Source organism: Monodelphis domestica, chromosome 4 (genome assembly GCF_027887165.1).
Source record: "Monodelphis domestica isolate mMonDom1 chromosome 4, mMonDom1.pri, whole genome shotgun sequence".
In the NCBI taxonomy this organism is placed as follows: Eukaryota; Metazoa; Chordata; class Mammalia; order Didelphimorphia; family Didelphidae; genus Monodelphis; species Monodelphis domestica.
In genome coordinates, this window is record NC_077230.1 from 451,074,986 (window position 1) to 451,100,716 (window position 25,731).

Consider the following 25,731-nt stretch of genomic DNA (forward strand, 5'->3'; position numbering starts at 1 on the left):
CCCTGACAGTCATGCACACACAATGCAATACAAAACTGGGTGACAATCAGGACTGAGGCATTTCTGACCAACATGTATTTATGAAGAACATGGGCTGAGGTAATTACAAACAAATGTCCTTGTTATTGGATATGAACAGGATCTTCTGTCTGTCTGCCCCCCAACACCCCCTCTTCATGCAGACAGAGAGAGCTCAATCAGTGAGACACAGGAGACCACAACTGCTGGGAGCTCTGCACCTGTGTCCCTGAGTATGAGTAAAACTCTTGTTTTTCTCACTCCTTTCCAACTTCTGGTCCTCAGCAAGGCCAATTGGGTCAAAGTGAGTTGGAATCCCATGAGGTTTTCCGAAGAGAGAAAGTTGTTAGCATGTGAGGATCTATGAAGGCATCTGCCTTACACAGTGACTCTGGTCTTGGGGGAGTTTCATCAGAAAATATTTTGTGAGAGTTGAACATGTCAAAAAGAGATTGGAACTGAGTGGTTAGGAGTTCTGTGATCTCAGCTTTCTTTGTCCCGAATTCTAAATGAGAGAGTCCTGCAGCTTGGGTTCACTCTCAGAGTATTGCTCTCTTATATGGGTCTGGTACAGAGTATCTTGTCATTTGTTCAGCAAATAGAGATATTTCCAGCATTTGTTGCTTGACAAAGACTCAAAACTGAGGTTTGGAATGGGGATGTGTATGAAGTCCTTCTGCAGAGCAAAAGTTTGTTTCCCAGAATCACTCCACTAACCAGCCCCTCTACTGTCTGCTTGCATTAATTCAATCAGATATTTCACTTCTATCTCTCAGACAAAGGAGTACATAGTGTTTATCCAGTTACATAAGTACCATTGTTTTAAATGTTAAAGTTCAATGATATCATGAAATGTCCAGTGTAAACATAGAAGAGGAATCCAATACACTAAGGATTTATTAACAACCCAGAACTGTAATGGCAGAAGGAATTTCTCAATGGAGAGTTCTTTATGGCAATACAATTATGAGTCCAGTCAATAATTCTCTGCTTTATACACAGGGATTTGGGGAAAATAGTCCAGGAACTTAGGGAATTTTCGTTCTACTGTGCATAAAGCTGCGAGAAGAAAGAGATGCTTCTCTGCTTGGATCTGTGATGATACTTTAAGCCTAATGCCAATGTGATAACAGGGTCACACTGAGTTGTTTCATAACTCTTCCCATTACAATAAGTTGGACATTCTCTTCTATTAATTTGCAAATTATATATTGATTCATTAGTCAAGGCTTACCATAGTTTATATTTTGCATCCCCTTGAAGTCAGAAATATTGTTTGCAGAGCCTGAGGGAAAATTCCTAGGATGATGAAAATGATTATGAAGACTCAGAGAGAATTGAAGAAAGTTGTGGTGGAGAGATGGGAAGGAAACTAAATAGAAGGATGAAAGGTTGAGAAGAAGCAGCTGAAGGTCAAGAATGAGGAGAACTGAGGAGAAAGGTAAGAAAGTTATGTCGAGTCAAAAGGTAAAAGAGAGGACTAGCATTGAAGAAATGGGAGATGGATGGTGATAAAGATGACATCCACAGGGTGGAGAAGGATAATGAAGTAGAAGGAAAGGGAAAAAGATGGGAAGTATAAAGGAAAATGGAAGGCAAAGTATTTGAAGAAATGATTCACTTTTATACAGTACTTCCTTTTTTAGAGTATGATTTCTCTGTAATAATGTAACTTCACTTGTGTTTATTACTGTCATTTTAAAATCATGAAGAAACTAAGGCACAGATGAAAGAAAAAATTAGCCATGATCACATAGTAAGTATTCCAAGGAAGAATACCATTTTATGAGTATGTGGATTACAAATTCCATATTTTCCCCAGCAGACTTCATTACCTGTCAATGAGGTCATTTAGTGTTTTATGGTATACTGACCAAGAATTAAGGACTTTGATCAATTTTAACTTAACTCAATCTTAACTCAGTGTTAACAAAGAAATTCTTTGAGTCAACTCAATGTAGCTATCATTCTACTGGGAACTGCATTTCCTTGCTGAAATAGAGTTGAATTGATTGAATTTCTGATGAAAGTTGAACTCAGTTAATTAATTTAGTGTAGATCTTTTTTCTAGTAGAGAACTTTCTGAACAAAATTCCTGAGTAGAATGTGAAGACTTTAACTAAGATTCTGAGAATTCAGTTATTTGGCTGCTCTCCATCATTTTGAATGGGTCCACAGAGTGAGTTGAGAGAATTCTAGTTGGCAACATTTTCATTTTCCAGCTTTTGAAAAGCCTGAAAGCAATCTTTTATCATAACTAGTTCATTGTGTAAATTTTTATTTACCACTCTAGTTCCATCCCATTTTGGCATGCTCTCAGAACACTTTAGTGTCTTACAAGGCCTCTTATTGATTTGCTGCAATTAATCAATATGCAATCTAAACTCTGTAATTAAGAACTTTACTTCTTGATTCAGATTTTGTCATTGAAAGGCAGAGCAGAATATGACTATTACCTTATTTCTCACTGTCATGCCCTCCTAATTTGGCCCAGAATAATGATTTTTTGATTGTTATGACACTGTGCCAACCCATATTGAATGACAGTTCATGTAAATCCCTAAATATTTGGTACATACTGCTAAAGGCACTCTCCCCGAAAATAGAAAAGAGGGAAAAAACTCATAATAAGTATGTGTAGTGAAGCAATACTAATCTCTCCATTGGCTGTACCCTAATACATGTCCCAATTTTTACTCTTTATCTGTCACCTGTGTGTCTAGAAGTGAGGGAACATTGCAGTATGTTTCATCATGAGTCCTTTGTAATTATCCTTTCCTTTTATAGGTGTCTAGAACTAATTTTCTCATTATTTATTCCAGAATTTTCCAGGAATCAAAGTTAATCTAACTGATTTAATATTGTGTCATAATCCAGTATTTGTGAAATTGAATTTTTGCGATTATATATGATTTTGAGGTTGTATATGATATCATTATAGAATTCTATCATCCTCTATTGAATTCAATATTTTGGCCTTTTAAGATCTTATTTGCTCCTGCCAGAGAGAGAGACAGAGATAGAGACAAATAGGTAGATAGATAGATAGGTAGATAGATAGAGATACAGAGAAAGCAAGACAGAGAAAGTTTTATTAATTATAATTTTTTACATTCTGCAAACTTTTTAGGATAACAACTAAATCAGTGCTTCATTCACTAAGAAAATGTTAAGAAACTAGAGTAAATTATAGAATCATTAATAATCTCTTTCCAAGTTGAAATTTAAGACTTTTGGTTCTCTTTCAGTTTAGCCATTCAATCAATTCCCATTCTATTTCAGTGCAGCATATTGTAACACATATCAACACTTTTCATAAAGTAATAACTTTCCATACCTTATCAAATATTTTATAATTTAAAATTTTTATTGCTGATTTAAAAAATATTTACATGTATTCACTGAGAAGGCAAGCATTATAATACCTATTATATTGGAGAAATAATGCAAAACATCTTTCCACATTGACAATGGTGTAAAAAAAACAAGAAAAAGAAAGTGAAAAAAATCTGCCCCAATATACACTCAGAGTTTGTCAGTTCTCTGTGAAAATGGATATTATTTTCTATCATGAGTTCCTTGGAATTGTGGGTCATTGTATTAATCAGAGAACCTAAGTCATTCACAATTTATTGTCATTAAATTTTGTTACTGTGCATAATATTCTCTACTTTTGGCTAAAATTTAAGAAACTATTCAGAACATTTACTTTATAGAATACTAGATCCTTTTCACTTTTGCAGGTATATTCTCTACTCATCATAGAACTTAACACATAGAAAGCAATTAGCAAAAGATTGTTGACTGATTGTTCAATACATGCCTATTTAGAGACCTTGTTAAGACGGGCAATACAGTCAGTTTTATATGACCTCTTCTTGAGATATTGGTGCCGGTACATGTAATTTAATCATACTTTTCTTTTTAATTTAAATCATAATTTTTCACTTATTGGAGAGTTTCTCTCAAATTTAAAGGGAGAAAATAAAACTCTTGTAAGAAATATGCCTAGTGAAGGATAACAAATATCTCTTATGGCCACATCTAGATAAAATGGCTCAGTTGAAACTTTGGGAACATCACCTCTGTCAGCAGAGAGGAATCAAGTTTTATTCAGTCTTCTGTAATCTTCTATTCTCTGTCTAGGTATCTAGAAGTAAAGTTCTAATCATTTACTCCAGAAAATTCCCCAGAAATAAAAGTTAATTTCATTGATTTACATATTCTACTTCAACTGTGTATTTGTGAAGTTATGTTTTTGAAATTGTGTAGGACTTGATACACACATATATACTTAGTGAATTCTATCTTGTTAAATTGAAGTTTACATTCTGTCATGTCTCTACCTTATTGCTCTTGTCTTCATCATTCAGAGAAAGAGAGACAGAAAATGAGAGTAAGAAGAGGAAAGTCATATAGAAACACAGAGATGAGATAGAGATGGATAAAAGCGACAGAGAGCTCAAGAGACAGAATGAGAAATAGAAATAATATATGTATTTATATACATAAGTGATAATTTTTTATTTCTAAGTTTGAAATTGAGGCTTGAGTCTGTCTATCAAACCTCTTTCGCTATCTCTTTGTTCCTAAGAAAGCCAAGAAATGCTTTTACATTCCATGCCTCAGAGCATTTTACAAATTGGGGTGATGGAAATTGATGATATGTTGCCTGGTAAACAAGACTGGTTCAAGCTGAGAATGTGTGCAGGCAGCAAGATGTCATCCTTGAGTTCCCTATTGAAATTAGCTATGGAGATAAAAACTTATTCAGAAACAATTTGATCTTTCTGTCCATAACACCAAAGGCTATTAGAATCTTATGACCAGGCATGAATCCTGTCAATGTCATGAAGCAATCATGGAGGGATCACCAAGAGAAGATAGTGAGAGGAGGGCTTCATAACAAGCTTCCAAAATTATATTTTATGACTTAAAATGCTACATATCTTTTTCTTTGATCACTGAGAGATAACCGACCAAATAATTTGCTAGTTATTGTTAGCCTGACCAATTAAGTTGATTCTCCTATATATAACTCAATCTCTTGGAATTTTTAATCATATGTGTATATATATTTTTGTGTGTATGTACTATATCTATCATGTTGCTGTTTAACAGTTTTTTCTCTTGAGGAGGGCATCAAGTTAATTTTTAAACAATGTCTGGGTTGCTCTCTATAATGTTTTTTGGTTTTGTTCATGTCATTCTTCATTTCATTTTGGTCTCTCTGTGTTTTTAAAAAATTAACTTATTTGCCATTTTTTATTGTCCAATTGTATTTCATTACAAACATGCGCCACAACTTCTATACCCATTACCCAATTGATGAGTACCACCTCTATTTTCAGTTCATTGCCACTGCAAAGAAAGTTGATATAAATATTTTCAGCTGGAGAAAAATTGAGACATTTCCAAGCAAGACTAATATTTTTGAACATCTTGTTATTTGTGGGAGTAATGAAGACATTTTCTGAAGGCTTCTTGTCTCAGGAAATGGGATTTTTCTTTAAGAATTTCTTGGTGTTCTTCTGTGGCTGTAGAAGGATTACATAGCACTTAGGGATGAAGATGCAGCCTAGTAAGCCAGCACTGGAACTCAAGATGGAGAAGACCTCCACAGCCACCATCATCTTCCCCTTGGTGCTCTGGTATGTGGGTAGGAAGGAAATCCAGACACTGCAGAAGACAAGCATGCTGAAGGTGATGAACTTGGCTTCATTGAAGGTGTCAGGGAGATTTCTGGCTAGAAAAGCCACAGTGAAGCTCCCCAGGGCCAAGAGTGCTATGTAGCCCAGGACAGAGTAGAAGGCAATGAGAGAGCCCTCATTGCACTCAAGGATGATGTGTTCAGGGTCAGAGTGTGTGTCTGCATCAGGGAATGGAGGAGAGAGCAAGAGCCAGATTGCACAGAGCATGACTTGAATAAAGGTACAAAAGACAACAAGAGAAATAGGACCTCTGGAGCCCACCCATCTCCTGCTCCTGCTGCCAGGTCTTGTGGCTCTAAAGGCCAGAACCACAGTGATGGTTTTGGCCAGAATAGTTGAGACGGCCACTGTGAACATGACTCCAAATGCTGTTTGTCTGAGGAGACAATTTATTGCAGTGGGGCGGCCAATGAAGAACAGTGAACAAAGGAAGCATAAGGAAAGGGAGAAGAGGAGAATGTAGCTGAGATCCCGATTGTTTGCTTTGACTATGGGGGTATCCTTGTGCTTCACAAAGACCCAGAGAACCAGAACTGTGAGAAGAGATAAGGAAGCAGCTATGGAGGCCAAGGCCATGCCCAAGGTTTCTTCATAGGCCAGGAAAGTCACCCTTTTGGGGAGGCAGTGAATCCTCTCCCTATTGGGATATTGGTCCTCAGGGCACTTCATGCATTGATCTCTGTCTGAAGAGAACAGTAAAGTTTTAGAATGGCAGGTTTGCATACCTTCCCTATCAGTGGGTCCCAAATGGATACTATAATACTACAAATTTCTCCAATTGATTCTATTGATTCTTGCTTCTTATAATCTGTAATTTTGTGATCATAGAAGTCAATTTAACTTTTTCTTCAGAATTTCATCACTTGTAAAATGTGGATAATAGTGGCCCTTTCCTTACCCAATTGTTATGAGGATTAAATGAATTAATATATCACAAAGTAAAGAAATCGAGTTTATTGTTAAAATGATTTAATGAATGTTGATAATCTCTCTTTTCAATGTCTATCTCCTCATCCTGTATCTATCTGTTCTTTATAGACTTTTCCCTCAGGAAAATGATTCAATTATGCTTATTAAGTTAGTCTACCCTGAGCTCTTCTGCAACTGTCTGTGGAGATGCAGTACCTATAATTTTAAACGATTTTGATTCCGTTGCCTTTCCTGTTGATGGTGAGTTCATCTATGATGATATATGTATATGGCATTAGCTGGTGACAAGATGTCTTTTGGGTTTCACCAACATGACTCTTAAATTCCTTGCATGGACCTCAACTGTGAGTATTCTAAGAATATTGATGGAAGCAACTGTGCATGTTTAGGTTGGGAAAAAGATTCAGAAGAGAAGATAAGTGATACTTCATATTCAAAGAATTTATATTAGAGGAAAGTCTATATTTGCTCCATTTGATGGGAGAGGGCTATCTAGAGGACTTTGCTGAAGGGCAACATACAATTCAGCCCAGAAATTGAAAATTTAGAGAAATTTAGAGAACAGAGAATTTCTGTGTGAAGGACATCTTAATAATGAGAATGTTCTAAAAATTTAGTGAACTGCATTTAGAGTATTGGTTATCCCTTTCTTGTAGATCTTTTAGCAGAAAGTGGATGGCCACTTGAGTACTGTGAAGATGGGATTAACAATTCCCTTCCCAATTTTAGATTTAATCACCAGAAGTGTACACATCCCACTTATCTTGAAATATGGGCAGGTCTATAACCCATGTGTCTTATAGTATGTAATGAATAAGATTCGACTGACTGTACACTGGACAGTCCTAAACAAAGATTTAGCTGTAATTGGTCCTTGTAAATATGGAGGGCAGGCACAGGAAGTGATTAAAGTAATGGTTTTTATAAGTGGCAAGAACTTCCTGTGAGGAGGTCTTTTGCCTTGGAACTTTACTTCATGGACCCTAGAAGAGCTCTGGCTGAGGACTACTTTCTATTTACTATTAGGACTACCATGTGGGTGAGAGAAAAAATGCTGACTCCTTTCCCTGGTTTGTTCTGGATGTACTAGCCTCTGGAGAGTCCCCTTGTCTCAGAGAATAGTGGTAGTCTCTCGGTGATCGAGAATGACTATTGTCTTTGTGCAGTTTCATCTACGGTGTACCTTCAGGTGGCTTTGAAGTCCAAAGGCTGAGGTGTAGAGTTTGTGGCACATGGGGCATGGGACGCCAGGTGTTACAGGAGGTGAGGTTGTGGCCTGGTGTCGGGTTCACGCGCAGCAGCAAGACGTCAGCATCGCTCATCTTCAAAGGTGGTGGCCTCACGGTTAATGTGGGTTCTCCAGCTGCTTCTGCCAGAGGCAGCGAGTTCTAGTTGCTTTGGTGTCATGCCAGCCCACTTCAAGTTGGACTTTAGCTGATCCTTGAGTCTTTTCTTTGGTTGGCCTTGTTTCCTGAGTCCAGCTGATAATTCACCATAGAATACCTGTCTTGGTATTCGCTGTGGGTCCATGCGGATGACGTGTCCAGACCATCCTGGCTGGGTTTTGAGGACCAGGACTTCGATGCTGGAGGGGTTGGCTCTGTTGAGGACTTCCTGGTTGGTGATTCGGTCCTGCCATCGGATCCTCATGATTGACCGGAGGGAGCATTGGTGGAATTGCTCCAGCTGCTTCATGTGTTTCCTGTACAGTGTCCATGTCTCTCAACCGTACAGGAGCGAGCTGAGGACCACTGCGTTGTACACTCTGAGCTTCGTCGCAGTGCTTACACCTCTGTGTTGGAGGACTTCAGAGTGCAGCCACCTGAGTGCCTGGCTGGCCTTTTGGATTCTGGCATTGATCTTGTGGTCTAGGGACCCATTGTTGGCGATGGTGCTGCCCAGGTACTTGACCTTAGAAAGCTGTCAATTGTAATGCATGGCTGGTTTGTTGGCCCCCCCTGGTGCAGGTTGGAACAGACCTCTGTTTTGCTGAGGCTGATAGTCAGGCCAAACAGTTTTGTTGCAGTAGAGAACCTGTCCACAATGGTTTGGAGATGATTTTCTTGGTGGGCCATGAGAGCACAGTTATCTGCAAAGAGAGCTTCCAGATGAGTCTCTCTGTTGTCTTTGTTTTTGCAGTATGGCGGCGAAGGTCTAATAGTGAGCCATCCAGTCGGTATTTGATGTAGACGCCCAGGTCTAGATCCATCACAGCATGTCGTAATACTTGGGTGAAAAATAGGTTGAATAGTACTGGAGCGAGGACATAGCCTTGTTTCATGCCATTGGAGATGTTGAAGCAATCGGAAGTCTCTCCACCAGATAGGACTTCCCATGTCATGTCGACATGAAAGAGCTGGATCAGTTTGATGAAATTTGCTGGGCAACCAAGCTTGCTGAGGATCATCCACAATGCGTCCCTGTTCACTGTGTCGAACGCCTTTGTCAGGTCTATGAAGACAATGTAAAGACTCTGGTTCTGCTCAAGGCATTTTTCCTGCTTTTGCCTCACCATGAAGACCATGTCGATGGTGCTGCGATCTGGTTGGAAGCCACATTGTGATTCAGGCAGGTTCTGCTCTGAAACAGATGACAGGAGCCTGTTGAGTATAACACGGGCGAGGATCTTTCCAGCAGTGGAGAGTAGTGAGATGCCTCTGTAGTTGTCACAGGCTGCTCGTGAGCCTTTGTTCTTGTATAGGGCTATGATGGAGACATCTCTGAGTTCTGGGGGCATGTCTTCCTCTTCCCATATGCTGGTCAGCACTATGTGGAATGCTTGGAGCGCCTTTCCATTTAAGGCCTTGTACACCTCGGTGTAAATCATGTACACAAGGTGTACACCTGGGGTGTATGGGGTGCTCAGGGAGGGGTAGTATCTCTGGTATGGAGGGCTTGTCGTGCCCTCCCAGGGCAGCTCTCCAGCCTCTGATCCCCACCTGACATCCAGCTCTCACTTGTGGCTCCCAGTAGCTGCTAGCATGTGGCAGCAGCCACACCCCGGGTAACAGCTTTGACAGGCCAGCCAAACCTTGTGTCTCAGAGAATACTTTATGGCTAAAACACTTATTTAATTTACCTTTGGACCTTCTTTGTTGGATGCCCCCTCATGCCCTACCTGGTTTAGACCAGGCCAAGTAAATATCTACTCTCTCTGATTTTCTTGCTTACATTTTTTCTTCTTTTGTAAATAAACTCTTATAAAAGTCATTTGGAATTGGCAAATAATTCCTGGGGACTACACACTTAAATTTAGATGAAACCCTTTTATTTTCCCCCTTACAGTATGATATACTGGGGATCTCATGGAAGTTTGGCTCCATCCACTTTTCATATTTAATAATAATTAAATTCATAATTTAATATTTATTGTCCAGTCCATTAACTTACAAGAAAAAAGTAATCCCTCCCCCAATGGAAAGGGTATATGAGCAGGTCATTGCTCAATTCCTGCAATTTCAGGTTATAAAACAAAATTCTGTGTATCTTCCAGTCATGCTCAGGAGACACCCCTTTGAAAGCTAACAATTCCATTGATTTACTGCTGAAGAGAGGGCATCCTCCCAAATATTTTCTATTCCTAAAACTATTGAAAGAACTCCCTTCACAGAGTTTCTTCCCCTGAGACATTACTCTAGGTCAGATTATTTCCATAGTCTATATTACTTTCCATTTTCCTCATGTTGGCCTTGGTTTTCTAAATTTCTGGCTGCTTACTCAGCTTTGTTACCTTAATATATTCTTTAAAGTATGTTGGTTTCTTCTCAGAGATCCAAACCTTATGGTGAAAGAGGAGAAACTTGGACCTGAATGAGGTCAAAGAGCAACAGAAATGTGCCTTTTTGGCATGCATAGTACACCATATATGTAAATATTCAGGAGAAACAGTTGAGATGAATTTCAAAATGTGGTGGAATTCTGTGCAGTGTTCTGGGTTTGATTCTTAACTCTTCTTAACAACTGTGTTACTGCAGTTGGTCACTTTTTCTTTCTCTTCAATACAACTGTGAATCTTGAAATTTCTCAGACTTGTGAATGTTAAAAAAATTCCCCATTGGGGAATTCTCCATTGGAACAATTCTCTACTGGGACCATTCCCCATTTGGAAAGTGAGAACTCTACTTAGATCAGAAATGGGAAGACCTCCACTCCACCCATACTTAAGACTGCTTTAGGGAAGAAAATTCCTTGCTGAACAATGAAAAGTACTTAAATCCATACTTAAGCCATGCCTATTTTTAGAATGAATACAAAGGGGTGCTGAGTACCTATAAAGGTCAGGCAACTTGTGAACTTACAAGGAGCAAAGAGGTGAAAACTTACTCAGAGCTTTCCTTGTATGAATTACTCAGAAGTTTTAGTCTACCCAGAAAAGGTGAGAGCAAGATGTGAATTAAGAAGGTGATAACAAAATGTGAATTAAGAATTGCCAGTCCTTTGGAAAACGTCTACTGTGATTGGTAGATGGAAGAACTTAGGGGAGGTAACATAGGAGAAAACCCGCTATATAAGAAAAAGGACAGACTGTTGAGAGAGCTCTGAAGATATACAGGCTCTGGAGGACAATCTCTAAGGAGCTCTCTCAAGGGAGGCTGACTCTGGCTGGAACTCCCTCTGGGGAGACTCTGTCACTAGAATCCTTGCTTGAACAGATCTTATGGTGAGTGATAAATGACTGATTGATCTTTTCTTTTAGGGCTTAGGCCTGGGTTGGCCAGGGCTGCCTGGGCCAGCCTATTCTTTTCTCATTTATTTCCTTTCTCTCTCTCTCTCTCTTTCTTTGATTCCTCATTGTATTATTAATTAAATTCTCTATAAACCCAGTTGACTTGGGTATATTCATAATTGGGAATATTTCCCTGGCAACCCCCTTAAGTATTGATTTAAAACAAGACACTGTAGTAAAACATATTTTCTGTGGTCACAATTTACTCACCCACTCTTATATCTACTACAATTTAACTCTTCCACTATTTTACTCACTACAGTTTACAACCTCAACCTATTTTAACTCTTACAGTTTATGTCTCCCACTCTTTTAAATCTTACACAACTATTGTGTCATTGGGGTCTTGAGAGAAAAGAGCCCCTGAAAATCCCAAAGCCCTATATTAATGTAATGGTGATGTAGTGTAATGATCAGTGTCAATAGACATTTCCAACATTTATTCCCCAATAATTGTGCCACAGAAAAGCTGGGTAAGAAATTTCCAATCTAGTGGACTTCGAATACATCAACTGTCACTAACTTTGATCACTTTTGACTCTTAATCTGTTTGATCTTTCTGAGTTTTCTCCTAGGTTTCCTTTCATTTCATGTTTCATAGGAATTGAGTTTTCCATTATTCCATTTTAACCTGAGTGTCATCCAGCTTTATTTCATTTCTCTGAATATGTGTTTGCTATGACTTTCTCCATAGACTTACCTGTCTGGTTGGAAATCTGCCCCTGTGGGCAGGGTATACAGTCAAAACAGCAGACAGGCTTTCCCTCCTGGGCTTTTATGTGGAATCCTGGGCTACAGACTTTGCTGCATCTGGAGGGAAGAGGCTACACAAAAAGCATCCAAGTCATAATGATGTTGTTTGGAGTCAGCATATGCATGTGTTAATGTGTTTTGTTATCTAATTTTATTTTGGTTTTAGCTACAGGCACACAATCTTCTTTTTCTGCAAAGGCTACCAATGCTCTTTTTTCATGGATAGGGCATTCCTATTTGCAAAAGCTTGCATCAGTTTCCCTGAAAAAAAGATGCAATTTGCTAAATATCAAAGTAGCTCTATTTCTTTCCTCTTATGGAGGAGAAAAAGCTTTTAGGATATGAATTGGGGTGTGGAGTCTGTCCTTCCACACACCCCCTACTACACTGGCATATGAAACTTTTGTAGATGGAATAATGTTAGTGACTAGAATTTATTATCAATTGAGACTTTCCCTAAGATTCTTTATTACAGGTTTTTGTTTAGTCATTTCTGTTGTATTTGACGCTTTGTGACCCTATTTGTGCTTTCCTAAGCAAAGACAATGGAGTGGTTTTGAATTTCCTTGTCTTTCTCATTTTGTAAATGAGGAAACTAAGGGAAAATGATTAAGTGGTGTGGCAGGAATTATATATTTAATATCAGAGAAATGATTTAAAATCTGATATTTCTGATTCCTTGACTGTCACTCTACTTATCAAACTACCTAACTATAATACAAAGTTTTGGGAATGTATTTAAAAAAGATAATGCAGATACTACCCCCACAAAGAAGAATTATTTGAGATTTGAGACTCCAGTGACTTAGTATGAGACAGAGTGAACTTTTCTCTTTGTCTATCTCTGTCTCTATCTCCCGACCTCCATATCTATATCTCTTCCTTTTCTCTCTCTTTCTGACTCTCTCTCTCTCTGTGTCTTACGCTGTATATGTGTGTGTTTGTGTGTGTGTTTGTGTGTGTATTTGAGTGTGTACTGTAAGAGTAGCACTTAAATTTGTATTACTTCTGCTTAAAAGTGATCACATATAAAGTAGGAACCTTGTTCAATTGATTCAATCAGAATCAAATATGAATGAGCTTATTAAACTTTAAAAAATCAGTTAAAAAGCCATGATTTGAATAAAGAAAAGTAGTTCTTAAAACCAAGGATTTTAATTTCATGGAAGTAAAATGTTTAGAGTAAATTTGGTTTTTCCATTATATCACTGAGGACTATAGTTAGACGTGAGTCAACATGGCAGAGAAGAAAGAATCCATAGGAAACTCCAGCTCTATACACATTTTGCAGCACATGTCCTAAATAGGAGGCAGGCTCAAGAAAATGCCAGTTTCTAATACACTTTCCCTTGGTGTGTATTTGCAAGTATACAGTTTCATATGCTGTTTGGTGAACCAAATATTACTAGGAACATGAATTAAGCCTTGATTGTGAACAAGAAGGCAGGCAAAAGAAAGTCAGGTAATATGGCGACCTAAACCTAAGCCTAAAGTGTGAATTTTTTCTAGCCAGGATTTCAGAACAATTGTAATTTTCTCTAAAACGCATACTCTAAGGTGAAATAGTAAGAAACCATTCATGGAAGTTACTTGTATTATCCTTGTAACTTTTCAGACATCCAACCCAGGACTCTACTCAAATAGTATCCTTAACAAATAGTTTTTGAATGAATACATAGTGGAGTGGATGAGTGATTAAGTCATGTAATAACAACGATAAATCCCTCCCTCTGCCCTACAGATCATGTACTTTTAGACACACTTCCACTCTCTGAATAGTTTTGTTTCAACCACATAGAACTTCCAAGTGACTGAGTACTTTATACTGATTTAAGCAGGGATTTTGGCCTTTTCCATGATACTATGGACCTAGATTTGGCATCTTTTGATTTGATGACTATATAGTTCATCTTTTAGTGGCCTGTGGAAGAAGGGATTTAGATATTAAAGGTAGCTGTTAGATTTCTAAGTGTGGGATGTAGATCAACATAAAAATGGAAATATTATTCCAATTAAGGGGAGCTAGAATTTAATTTTGATAAAACAGGGTTTTTCTCCAGGAATCCTAAATATTATATGCTTGATATCGCTTAGAGCACTACGGTACCATAGAAATTTTGCTGGGTATAGCAGCAATTGATCAAAAATCATTAGATCTAATAAAAAGTTTCTGAATGAGTCTACTTCCTTTTTCTGTGACTGCTATGAACCAGGTAGATTCTCTTGCTTCCCCCTTCCACAGCTGTACAGTGGAATAATCTTATTGTCTTGAAGGCTCTCCAAATAAAGAGCAATTAATCTTGGTACTCTTTTCTCAACATTATCTCAGCTGAATCTAGCATAAATATTTGATTTTCAAGCTGCTTCCTGCAAGACATTTTTGTGCCTTTTGAACCAGGTGTGAAAAATGGTAGTGACTATTCTGGTGTGTTATTTGCTTATGTTTACATCTTTCATTAAACACACATTTCAATCATTCTTCACCTCTCCCCAAGTTCTGGGCCACACTATTTCCTTCTCTTGGATAATGAGCTCTTGACCAAGTGGAGCCTCAGAAATAAACACTCCCACTTTGACCAGAACTTCAGTGTCATTACCAAAGGTCACATAGTTGAGAATATTATAGTTTGCTACAGACATCTTCTTATCCAAGACTAAATGGTTCCCAGCACTGTTGTTAAACTGGATATTCTTCAGGAAGGAGTGGAGCTAAAAGTGAAGAAGATAAAAAGTTATGTAGACGAGTCTCTCTAGGGATGGGTACTAGACTCTAGGCTCCCTAAATGTTTTTTTTTTTATCGAATCATTGGATAAAACCTGGATTAGTTCATCCTTAGACTTTTCAATTGTCATGAAACTGATGGATTCCTAATAAATTGGATAATAGAAGCAGGATCTAAATAAGCCTCACTTGATTAGAAGGTTTGGCCAAATCACAAGGTCTTGGTAGCAATAGTTGAAAAAGAGAGAAAAGGGCCATAACGATCCTCTGAATTGAATGAGACCAGAACTGGGAAAGGATGCACAGAAAAAGAGCTTGCAATGCTGGTTCATAATATTGGATGTGCTGCAGAATGTCCTCCTTTGTTTTTTGAGTCTCCTTGCCAGGCAGTCTACCAAATGTTCATATCCAATTATTCATTACCCACTATTTAAAAGGCAATAGATTGGGTCCTGGAAGTATTAAAGGAAAACAAAAAGTATGTTCACTAAATTAGCTTACATTCTACTGAAGGCAACCACATTGAAACAGAAAAGTAAATACTGTGAAAGGGAGTTTTTTTTTATCTTAACTTAATCAATCAATTGCTTGGAATGCTTCTCTCTTAATCAGTCAGGAATTTGAGGATCCTTTTGATAAAAGTTTACACCCTCAGATGTTGGGAGGTGGATCCCACAGGCACTGCCCTCTTCAGGCAAATTAAGAAATTCTGAATGGTTGCTGAGATGAGATATACCAGCCCACAGTGAAAGGAAAACAGAGAGTCAGAAAGTGTTGTGGAGAAAACTGCTTATAAAGTTCAGCCCAGGGCATTCTGATTCATTCTGCTGTGTTGGTGGCTCTTGTTTAAAGAGGGATTCTGCTGTGTGGGTGTCTCTGTGTTGGACTTCTTCTGAGCTGGAGGACTTCAGTATTGGTGAGTCAAAGAATTGGCTTTGGTGACTCACTACTGGCCAGAGACACTGGCCTTTCTGCTTTTCTCCTGTCTTCAGTGGAATGCTCTCTTCATTGAGGCACTCCAATCTAGACTTAGGGAATTTAGCGAGGCAATATTTTCTATCTCTTTTCAACATATCCCCCTTTACAATTTATACCTTGCTGTAATAAAGCTACTAAGAGCTTTGTGACTTGAGAGTTAATTTTTATAAGAAGCTACACAAAAATTTTAAAAATTCTTTTATTTGTCAAACCCATTTAAATTATTACAAAAACATTCAGAAGGAAGAAAAAAATTATCAAATAGAGAAGGAAGGAGGAAGCATTTATATATTGACTTGCATGTGCTAGGCACTATTAAGTTCTTTTTAAATATAATATCTGATAATATTAGTAAATGAAGAAAGAATTTGCAAATATCAAGAATATAAGTTGAGTCTGTAAGGAAGCTAGAGATTTTAGGAAGCAATTGTGAAGTAGAAGTACATCTCAGCCTTAACTTAAGAGCCTTTCCAAAGGCATGGAATTTGGGGGTTGCAATCCTAAATTCAGAGAATACACTCTAGTCTATTCTTTTCTTTTTAAAATTTATTTATTTAATTGATTAATTTAGAATATTATTCCATGGTTACATGATTTGGATTTTTCTTCTCCTCTCCTCTAATAGTTAATGAGCAACTCAACTGAGTTTTACATGTATCATTGATCAAGGCCTATTTCCATTTTATTAATATTTGCAATGGTGTGATCATTTAGCATCGCTAGCAAATTATTTTTGATAGAACACATTGTGTTATAATGCATAATTTATAAATGATTTTTCAAAAATAAGGTATACTTTGAAGTCAGCATGGTAAGCCAGAATTGGAGAAAAAGAACTTTCAATTCCAATTTAATTTTTTTAAAGGCTTTATGGAGTCATTAATGGATCTTGAGCAAAAGTATAATATCACATTGGATTAGGAGAGTGGCATGGTTAGATGTTCTCTAGGAAGATTATTTTGCCAATCTTTGTCTTCATTCTTTAATACCGTTGCATGTATTTGTATTTGCTTTTTTCTTATTTACTTATTTTATCTTATTTACTTCTTAGTAGCTGCTAGCATGTGACAGCGTCCACACCCCGGGCAAAGGCTTTGACAGGTTGGCTAAACCTTGTGAGGGTAGCCATCGGGTCATTGTGGATACCTGGTGAACCAGGGCTTTGCTCACCCAGTATGTGAAGACTGTTTCAGCGGTACAGGTGGAAGAAACGAACAAGAAGGTTCAACGGCTGAGATGGCAACGCAGCAAAGCACTGTGGAGTGCTCAGGGCATGTTGGAGCACAAAAGACAACATGGACATCCAATGCAGCTGAGGAAGTCTCCAGGTGTAACGACTTTTCGTGCCACTGGACCCTGGCTTCCAATGCTAAGAGAGTGGGACTGTCTCTGGGCATCGACTTTTCCACTTAAATCTTCACGCACAAGTGTCTTTGTGCACAAAAACACACAAAGACAATCGTCATCCTCGGTTACCGAGAGACTACTACTACCACTACTATCTTATTTACATTTATTATTTTGCATATATATTAATAGAAAATATATTCTCTATTTTTATATTTTATAAATTTCTTTTGAATTTATACACAATCCACACCCATTCAATAATACAAATGTGTATATAAACTTTTAAATGTATGTCTATATGGGTGTATGTATGCACACACACACATATATATACACACAGATATATTTTTATGTTGTCCTGTCCTTTGTTAGTGTAGCTGTCCAGCAGCCACAAATCAATATATTCATGGGTGAACACCTGAGAAGGGAAACTGTAGATTGAGAGAAAATGAGTGGAGGGGTTTTAAGAGAGAGGAACACAACAAAGGAAGAAAGACTCAGAGACAGATTTCAACAACCTGGGCTCCAGTGTGCATGATCCTCTGACTGTGGAAAGAGAGAGAGCTATACATGTCCCCAATCTTTTATTGGAGAATCAAGGAATGAGTGATGGGAGGTAATTGATGAGCATGTGACATGGCAGAGAATTTAACACTGGCTCAGTTAAAAACCAAAAGATCAAATAGGTGTTGGCTAAAATAATTTAGGTCTCAGTGCCCCACCCATAGAACCAACTGACTTTTGGTCTGGAGGTTTATGGAGAGGTCAGCATGCAATAAGCTCATAGTTACACTTTGTTATAAGGCTTAAGTAACCAATCATTAAGTTTGCTATATAAGCACATTGTTCACAAGAGTCAGTTTTTGAACACATAAACAATACTTTCAAGGTTAGTTCATACCTGGATCACTATAGTTAGGTTCATCAGAGTAGGGATTTTTTCATTTTTGTTTTCAGATCTCCATTGTGTAGTATATTTACTGTCATATAATAGAAAATTTAAAATTGCTGGTTGATTTACTGTCAAATCTCTAAAGGATGAATCAGAGAAAGGGGAAATAGGAATCTAAGATTATAGTTAAAGAGGCTTCTTAATTCAACAAACATCTATTAAGGGCCTGACAGTGTAGTTTAGTCATTATGCCAGTACAGCAGAGGAAAGACAAATCTAAAAGAAATTTCTATTGTCCTGTTTTTATTTATAAAAGTCAATACAGAAATCTTTGTTTTAACATATAGATCTCCAGTTGGAAAGGCCCTTAGAGTCCTTTAATCCAATCTTGTTAATTTAAAGATGAAAGCTTGGGAGGTCATGGGATTCTTTATTGATACCTGGTGAATAAATATCAGAGCGTAGTTTTGAATCTAGGTTTTCTGACTTCAAAACAAAGGTTCTATCTGTTGTACCAGATGCTCTGGAGTAACTAATGTTGCTAGGGAAAGGAAAGATACCTGTCTTTGAATTCCTTATACTGATGGAGGAATGGAGCATGAAGTGTTGCTGGTCACAACCTTCCTGTGAAAACCTTCAGTGGGCAGTTAGGTGGAAAAATGGATGAAGTACCAGGTCTGGAGTTCAGGTTTCAGGAAGAGTCATTTTCATACTTTTGTATTTGGCCTCAGACACTTATTAGTTAGCAGTGAGACCTTAAAGGACTCTCTTAAACGTTGTTTACCTCAGATTCCTCATTCATAAAATGAATTAAAGAAGGAAATGACAACCCACTAAACTTCCCCAAAACTTTAAGGGACCAGTTGAGTTTAATTCTCATTCTTATAGCTTATAACAGGTAAATGAAATGATCACAACTCTGAATTGGCCAGAAATGACTTATTAAACCTTGAATCTATAGAGTTACTCACTGACAAATAAGGAGAGCTGAGTTATTAATCTCCTTTTTTCTATCCTGAAGTCAACAGAACCCACAGTCAGCTATTTGAAAATCAGCACCGAAACGGGAGATCTTACCTTCCAGGGATAAGTACCTGAGTTGTTCCCATTGCTATTGGATTTCATTTCTGATCTCACCATGAACATTTCATGAAGAGCCCAGGCTATAGCATATACAGCACTGTAAACAGTGTAACTCTGGTCAGACATAGTCATGTCTACATAGCTCAATCTAAGTGTGTCCAAGGAAGCATTTGGTGAACAGACAGCTCCATCTCCTTTTCCAATTTCAGATGTACATCCAAAAGCTGAGTTCCAGAAGTTCTGAAGGAAGATATTCTCTGGGTCTTTGGTAGGGTTAATGGTTTTCAGAAAATGTTTGAAACCAGGAATCTTACTTGTCTGATCTGCGAATATCAGAGCTCCATGGAAATTGTCAAAATAGACATAACTTGGTTTTTTGGCAATATCCCAGTGACTGCTGGTGATCCACATTCTGTATAGAAGGGTATGAGGAATCTCGCTAAACCTTAGGGTCAATAGTGCATCTGTATTGCCATAAATTACAATCACCCTGGCTTTAGCCAAAAATAGTTTATTGAGAAAATAAAAAAGATACTGAGAATCCTCTGTCAAACTAGTAAAGATCTGATGTAAAAAAGCTACACAGACATCATTTCTGACCATTTCTTCTTTAAGATCCCTGAGAAATTTTTCACTTCTTGGATCATCTGAAGCAACCAATCCCACCCAGGTCCATTTGAAATGCACCATTAATCGAACCATGGCAAGAGGAAGAGAGGTGTCCCTGGGGGCCATTTGATAGACAGAAGGAAACTGAACTGGGTCATTCAAGAGTGGATCAAAGAGACCATAAGTGACCTGAATAGGAACCAAACATGAGATTAGTGAGTGCTTTCTCTGAATGTCTTTTCTTTATCTTTCCTTCTCAACTAACTACTTTCACCCTCTTTTCCTGGAATGGATTAATTCTTCATGTCTAGCTATTAAAAAACTTCTGATAATTCAGGCCTCCACCTAGGGGATCATGTCCTTCATAAAACCTGACCTAGCTCAAACAGATATAAAGTTAGTGCTTTCTGACTTTTTAAACCTTTTTGAATCTCTAATACTGTGCACAGAGAATTGAAAATATTTTATTATTAACAAGTATTTGCATTTAATTTCATTGTTTCACAAATTCTGAAGGTGACAATTTGCTGCTTCCTACAAGAATTGATGAAGCAAAGATTTTTTTTTCCTTTTTTATGAAGAGTTTCCTTTTACTTCTCTGGGAGGCACCTGACAGATAAATTATACATTAGGATTCCCCCATAATTTTGGAGTCTAAATTTCAAGTAGCAGAGCCATTAAATCCTTTCTGTGTCCTCAAAGCAGTATAGGCTGAACTGAACCTATACATCCCTACCTGTGGAATCCTATAGAGCTCAAGTAGGGATCCCATGGAAATAGTCAATTCAGAAGTGGCTCCTCCAATGACCACTATAGACTTGCCCTGCCTCTCACAGCTGTAATTTGGAATGGTTGGTCCTTGGCCTGAAAGCCACACCATGGAGCTCTCCAAGGTTCTCTCATCCTTGTGATAGGCATTGAAGATGTGGAATCCCAGGGTCATATTGGGTAACAGTTTGGTGTTCCTGTTGATCTCTTCTACAGCAAGCATCAAGGCCAGGACCTGATAGTAGTGTTTAGGCTTCCACCTATGGGAGGGAGGACATTGTTAGGAACAAGAAATATTTTTAGTCCTACTCTTCCCCCTCAAAAGGAACTAAAAATTTTAAATGGAGATTTTTTTTCATCTTATGAAGGTGGAATTCTGAGGTCACACTCACTTAGTGAAGGGCAATTACTTCTTTTTGTGTCTCTTTTCTATCCTTAGTGTTATATTCTGAAAATTTTATTCTATTACTGTCAGGGACTCAGATAACAAGACTCAAAGTTATCAGTACATCCAGCAACTATGATTCTTTTCCTCACAAACAAAGCCAATATAGCTAATATAACAAGGGAAAAATTTAACTGGAAATATACATACAGTAAATGATTAAAAGTCTCATTTCCAAGATATGTAAGGAATTGAATGATGTTTGTAAAACAAGAGCCATTCCCCAATTGATGCATTTCAAAGGATTTAAACAGGTAGGTCTGCAGGTCAGAATTCCCAACAATCTAAAGTTATTAAAATTTTTACAAATGACTAATGATCAGCAAAACGGAAGTAATAGCAACTCTGAATTTCTACTTCATATCCATCATATTGGTAAAGTTGGAAAAAAGAAACAAACATGAGAGGAATTTAATGTAATAGTCACAGTGCTGACATTCTGGATAGCAATTTGTATCTATTTTCAAAATATTACTGAATTATAGACATCTTTTGCCCAATCAATACCTTAAAGAATGTAAAGAAAATGTAAAGATCTTGGTGTTTAATGTATATGTATGTATGTGTGTGTATATAGACAAGTATTTATATATTCATTTTGTAGTGGCAAATATCTGAGCATTAAGAGGATATACATTGATTAAGGAATGGCTGAACAAATTTTGATATGTGGAAATAATGGAATATATTTGACCTGTAGAGAAAAGAGAAAGATGATTTCACAGAAATGGCAGAAGACTTACTGAGATGTGCAAAGACAGAAGAATTTAGAAAACAACATATAATTATAAAAGCAAATAATTTGAGAATCTGAAGAACTCTGAGAAATGGAGTGACCAGCAATTGCAGAGGATTGATTATGAAGAATATATACACTTCCTTACAGAAGGTGATGAGTATCTCTCTACATTAAAACATTCATTCTTCGATGTAGCTAAAATAGAAATTTGTTTGCTTGATTAAACTTATTTGTTACCAGTGTTTCCCCTGCCTTTCCTTTTCTTTCCAATGGGAAATTGTAGGTGATCAAGGAAGAAAGTAACTGGTTGGCAAGTTAAAAAAAGTAACTACAATAAAATAGAATAATTACTTACTGATGCTGTTTTACTATATCCTTAGGGTGATGCATAAACCATTTCCAATGTGGAAATTTGTCCAATTTTCGTAAAAGTAAAGGGAAAAATCCTCCAACAACAATATCCCCATCTCTATAGTATGTGGGGCTGAAAGTTCTTTCTGCATGGCAGGGGGTCCCTTCTTCCCTACCCATAGAGAGTGGCAGCTGCAGGAACAGGAAGAAATAAAGTTGGAAGAACATCAAGTAGGCTACTCTTTAGCTCTCAGCCAAAGTCTACCTGCTTTCGCAAAAAATTTGTGATGTGCTTTGGGGGAAGCTGGGAAACAGTACCTATAGCAGAATCAGGTGCCTCAGGATGGGACACTCTAGCAGAGGACCTCTAGCAGAGGTCTCTTTCCTGAGCAGTAGTTCCAGCTTTGTTTGGCTCCTGACAGTCATGCACACACAATGCAATACAATACTGGGTGACAATCAGGACTGAGGCAGTGCTGACCAACATGTATTTATGAAGAACTTGGGCTGAGGTAATTATAAACAAATGTCCTTGTTTTTGGATAAGGAAAGGATCTTCTATTTGCTTCCCCCTATGCAGACAGAGAGAGCTCAATCAGTGAGACACTCTGGGGACCACAACTGCTGGGGGCTCTGCACCTGTGTCCCTGCGTCTGAGTAAAACTCTTGTTTTTCTCACTCCTTTCCAACTTCTGGGTCCGCAACAAGGCCAATTGGGACAAAGTGAGTTGGAGTCCCATGAGCTTTTCAGACATGTGGAACTTCTTAGCATGTGAGAATCTATGTGGGCATCTGGCTTACACAGTGACTCTGGCCTTGGGGGAGTTTCATCAGAAAATATTTTGTGAGAGTTGAAAATGTCAAAAAGAGATTGGAACTGAGTGGTTAGGAGTTTGATGATCTCAATCTTCTCTGTCCCGAATTCTAAATGAGAGAATCCTGCAGCTTGGGTTGACTCTCAGAGTGTTGTTCTCTTATATGGGTCTGGCACAGAGTATCTTGTCACTTGTTCAGCAAATAGAGATATTTCCTACACATATTGCTTGATGAAGACTCAACACTGATGTTTGGAATTGGGATTTGTATGAAGTCCTGCTGCAGAGAAAATGATTTTTGTTTCCCATAATCACTTCACTAAGCAGCCTCTCTGTTGTCTGCTTGCATTAATTCAATCAGATATTTCACTTATACCTTTCAGACAAGGACCACATAGTGTTTCTCCAGTTACATAAGTACCATCTTTTTAAATGTGAAAGATCAATGATATCATGAAATGTCCAATTTACACTTAGAACAGGAATCCAATACACTATAGATTTATTAACAACGCAGAACTGTAATGGCAGAAGGAATTTCTCAATGTATAGTTCTTTATGGTAATACAATTATGAGTCCAGTCAATAATTCTCTGCTTTATACACAGGGATCTGGGGAAAGGAGTCTAGGAACTAAGGGAGATTTCCTTCTACTGTGAATAAAGCTGTGAGAATAAAGAGATTATTCTCTGCTTGGATCTGTGAGGATACTTTAAGCCTAAGGCCAATGTGATAGCAGGGTCACACCATGTTGTTTTATAATTCTTCCCATTACATTGATTTGGGCATTCTCTTCTATTAAAATGCATCAGGTGTGCAAATTATATATTGATTAGTTAGTCAAGGCTTACCATAGTTTATATCTTGCATCCCCTGAAGTCAGAAATACTGTTTGCAGAGCCTGAGGGACAACTCTTAGAATGATAAGAATGATTATGAAGACTCAGAGAAAATTGAAGAAAGTTGTGGTGGAGAGATGGGAAGGAAACTAAATAGAAGGATGAAAGGTTGAGAAGAAGCAGCTGAAGGTCAAGAATGAGAAGAACTGAAGAGAAAGGAAAGAAACTTATGTAGAGCAAAAAGGTAAAAGAGAAGACTAGCAGTGAAGAAATGAGAAATGGATGGTGATATAGATGAGATCCACAGTGTGGAGAAGGATAATGAAGTAGAAGGAAAGGGAAAAAGATGGGAAGTATAAAGGAAAAGTGGAAGACAAAGGATTCGAAGAAATGATTTACTTTTATACAGTACTTCCTTTTTTTGAGTAGGATTTCTCTGTAACAATCTTGTAACTTCACTTGTTTTTATTGCTGTCATTTTAAAATCATGAAGAAACGAAGGCACAGATGAAAGAAAAAAATAGCCACGATTACGTAGTAAGTATTTCAAGCCAGAATACCATTATGAGTATGTGGATAACAAGTTCAGTATTTTCCCCAGCAGATACCATTACCTGTCAATGAGGTCATTTATTGTTTTATGGTATACTGACCAAGCATCAAGGACTTTAAGATTCTGGAGATTCTGTTGTTTGACTAATTTTCCATCATTTTGAATGGGTCCACAGTGGGAGTTGTTGAGAGAATTCTAGTTGGCAACATTTTCATTTTCCTGCTTTAGAAGAGCACCAAAGCAATATTTTCTCATAACTAGTGCATTGTGTAAATTTTTATTTATCATTCTAGTTCTATCCCCTTTTGGCATGTTCTCAGAACACTTCAGTGTCTTACAAGGTCTCTTATTAATTTGCTCCAAATTATCAATATTGTAAACCTTAAAATTTCTTAGACTTATAAATGTTGGAAATTTCACCATTGGGAAACTTCATACTTGAAAAATTTCCTATTGAGAGTGGGAACTCTATTGGAATGTGAACCCCATTGGCATGGGAGGTTCCTCCTCCTCCTTTCTTAAGATTACTTTAGGACAGAAACCTTTTGCTGAACAATGGAAAGGGCTTTGACCTATGCTTAAGCATAGAACAGGAATTTCTTTGAGTCATGATTGATTTTAGAACTGATACAATGGAGATACTTGGAATGACAGAACCAGGTCTTGGAAATTGCAATCTCCACCCTACTCAGTCCTAACAGGATTTAGGAAGGGCTGCAGCATAGATCAAAATTTAATTATTCCAATCTCTACCCTACTCAGGGTAACAGGATTTAGGAAGGGCTGTAGCAAAAGATCAAGATTTAATTATTTGAGAATATGACCTTCAACAGACATGTGCAAAGCCACAGACCTCTGGGCGGTCCTGGGTTAAGCTAGAGCCACCATTGGCACAGGGAAAATGATGGACAGTGATTGGTAGATGTGAGAACTGAGGGGAGGGAACTTGGATGGTTTCCTTAAAGATAGAGGGGTCTGAGGACTGAGGGGGTGGTTGGAGAGTTTTGGCTCTGAGTGGTTGGAGAGGTGCTCTGGGAAACTTGCTCTGAAGGAAGCTGGAGGTGGAGGCCCCTGAGACTGTTTCTCCATTTTGGTCACGTGAGTAATAGGGACTGATCTCCTTTCTTTGCCCCAGCTATCTAAGGGCTTGGGCCTTTTGGCCCAGCCTAAACAGAAGGGGTATTTAAGCCCTATTCCCTTCTCTCCCCTTTCTCTCTCTCTCTCTCTCTCTCTCTCTCTCTCTCTCTCTAATTCCTTTCTTCCTCCTGTTTATAGTTAAACTCTATAAAAGGTTGACGGCTGACTTGAGTTTCCATTTAGGAATTACATAGCTGAATTCCTTGGCGACCTTAAATTAATATATATCAGTCTTTTAAAGTGTTTCCTTGTCACAATATGCAATCTAAACTCTGTAATTAAGAACTGAACTTCTTGATTCAGATTTTTTCT

The 25,731-nt window shown here is 37.9% G+C and overlaps 1 protein-coding gene across 1 annotated transcript; it reads right to left on the reverse strand.

The window, feature by feature from the left end:
• Nucleotides 1–5,507: 5,507 nt before the first annotated feature.
• On the reverse strand, nt 5,508–22,303 carry VN2R567 (vomeronasal 2 receptor 567). The gene is made up of 6 exons (XM_056796931.1): nt 22,080–22,303; nt 20,509–20,800; nt 19,158–19,961; nt 14,623–14,847; nt 12,082–12,209; nt 5,508–6,408 (listed from the first exon to the last, which is right to left on the reverse strand). The coding sequence occupies exons 1-6, from the start codon at nt 22,301–22,303 to the stop codon at nt 5,508–5,510; spliced, it is 2,574 nt and encodes an 857-aa protein (XP_056652909.1).
• Nucleotides 22,304–25,731: the final 3,428 nt, after the last annotated feature.

Coding starts and splice junctions, on each gene's coding strand:
- VN2R567 (XM_056796931.1), bottom strand. CDS start 22,303: ATGTTCTTCCAACTTTATTTCTTCCTGTTCCTGCAGCTGCCACTCTCT. Junction 14,848..19,157: donor CAGGTACTTATCCCTGGAAG/GTAAGATCTCCC, acceptor CTTCACTTTTAG/CTCCACTCCTTCCTGAAGAA. Junction 12,210..14,622: donor GGCCCAGAACTTGGGGAGAG/GTGAAGAATGAT, acceptor CTTTTTGTGTAG/CCTCTTCCCTCCAGATGCAG.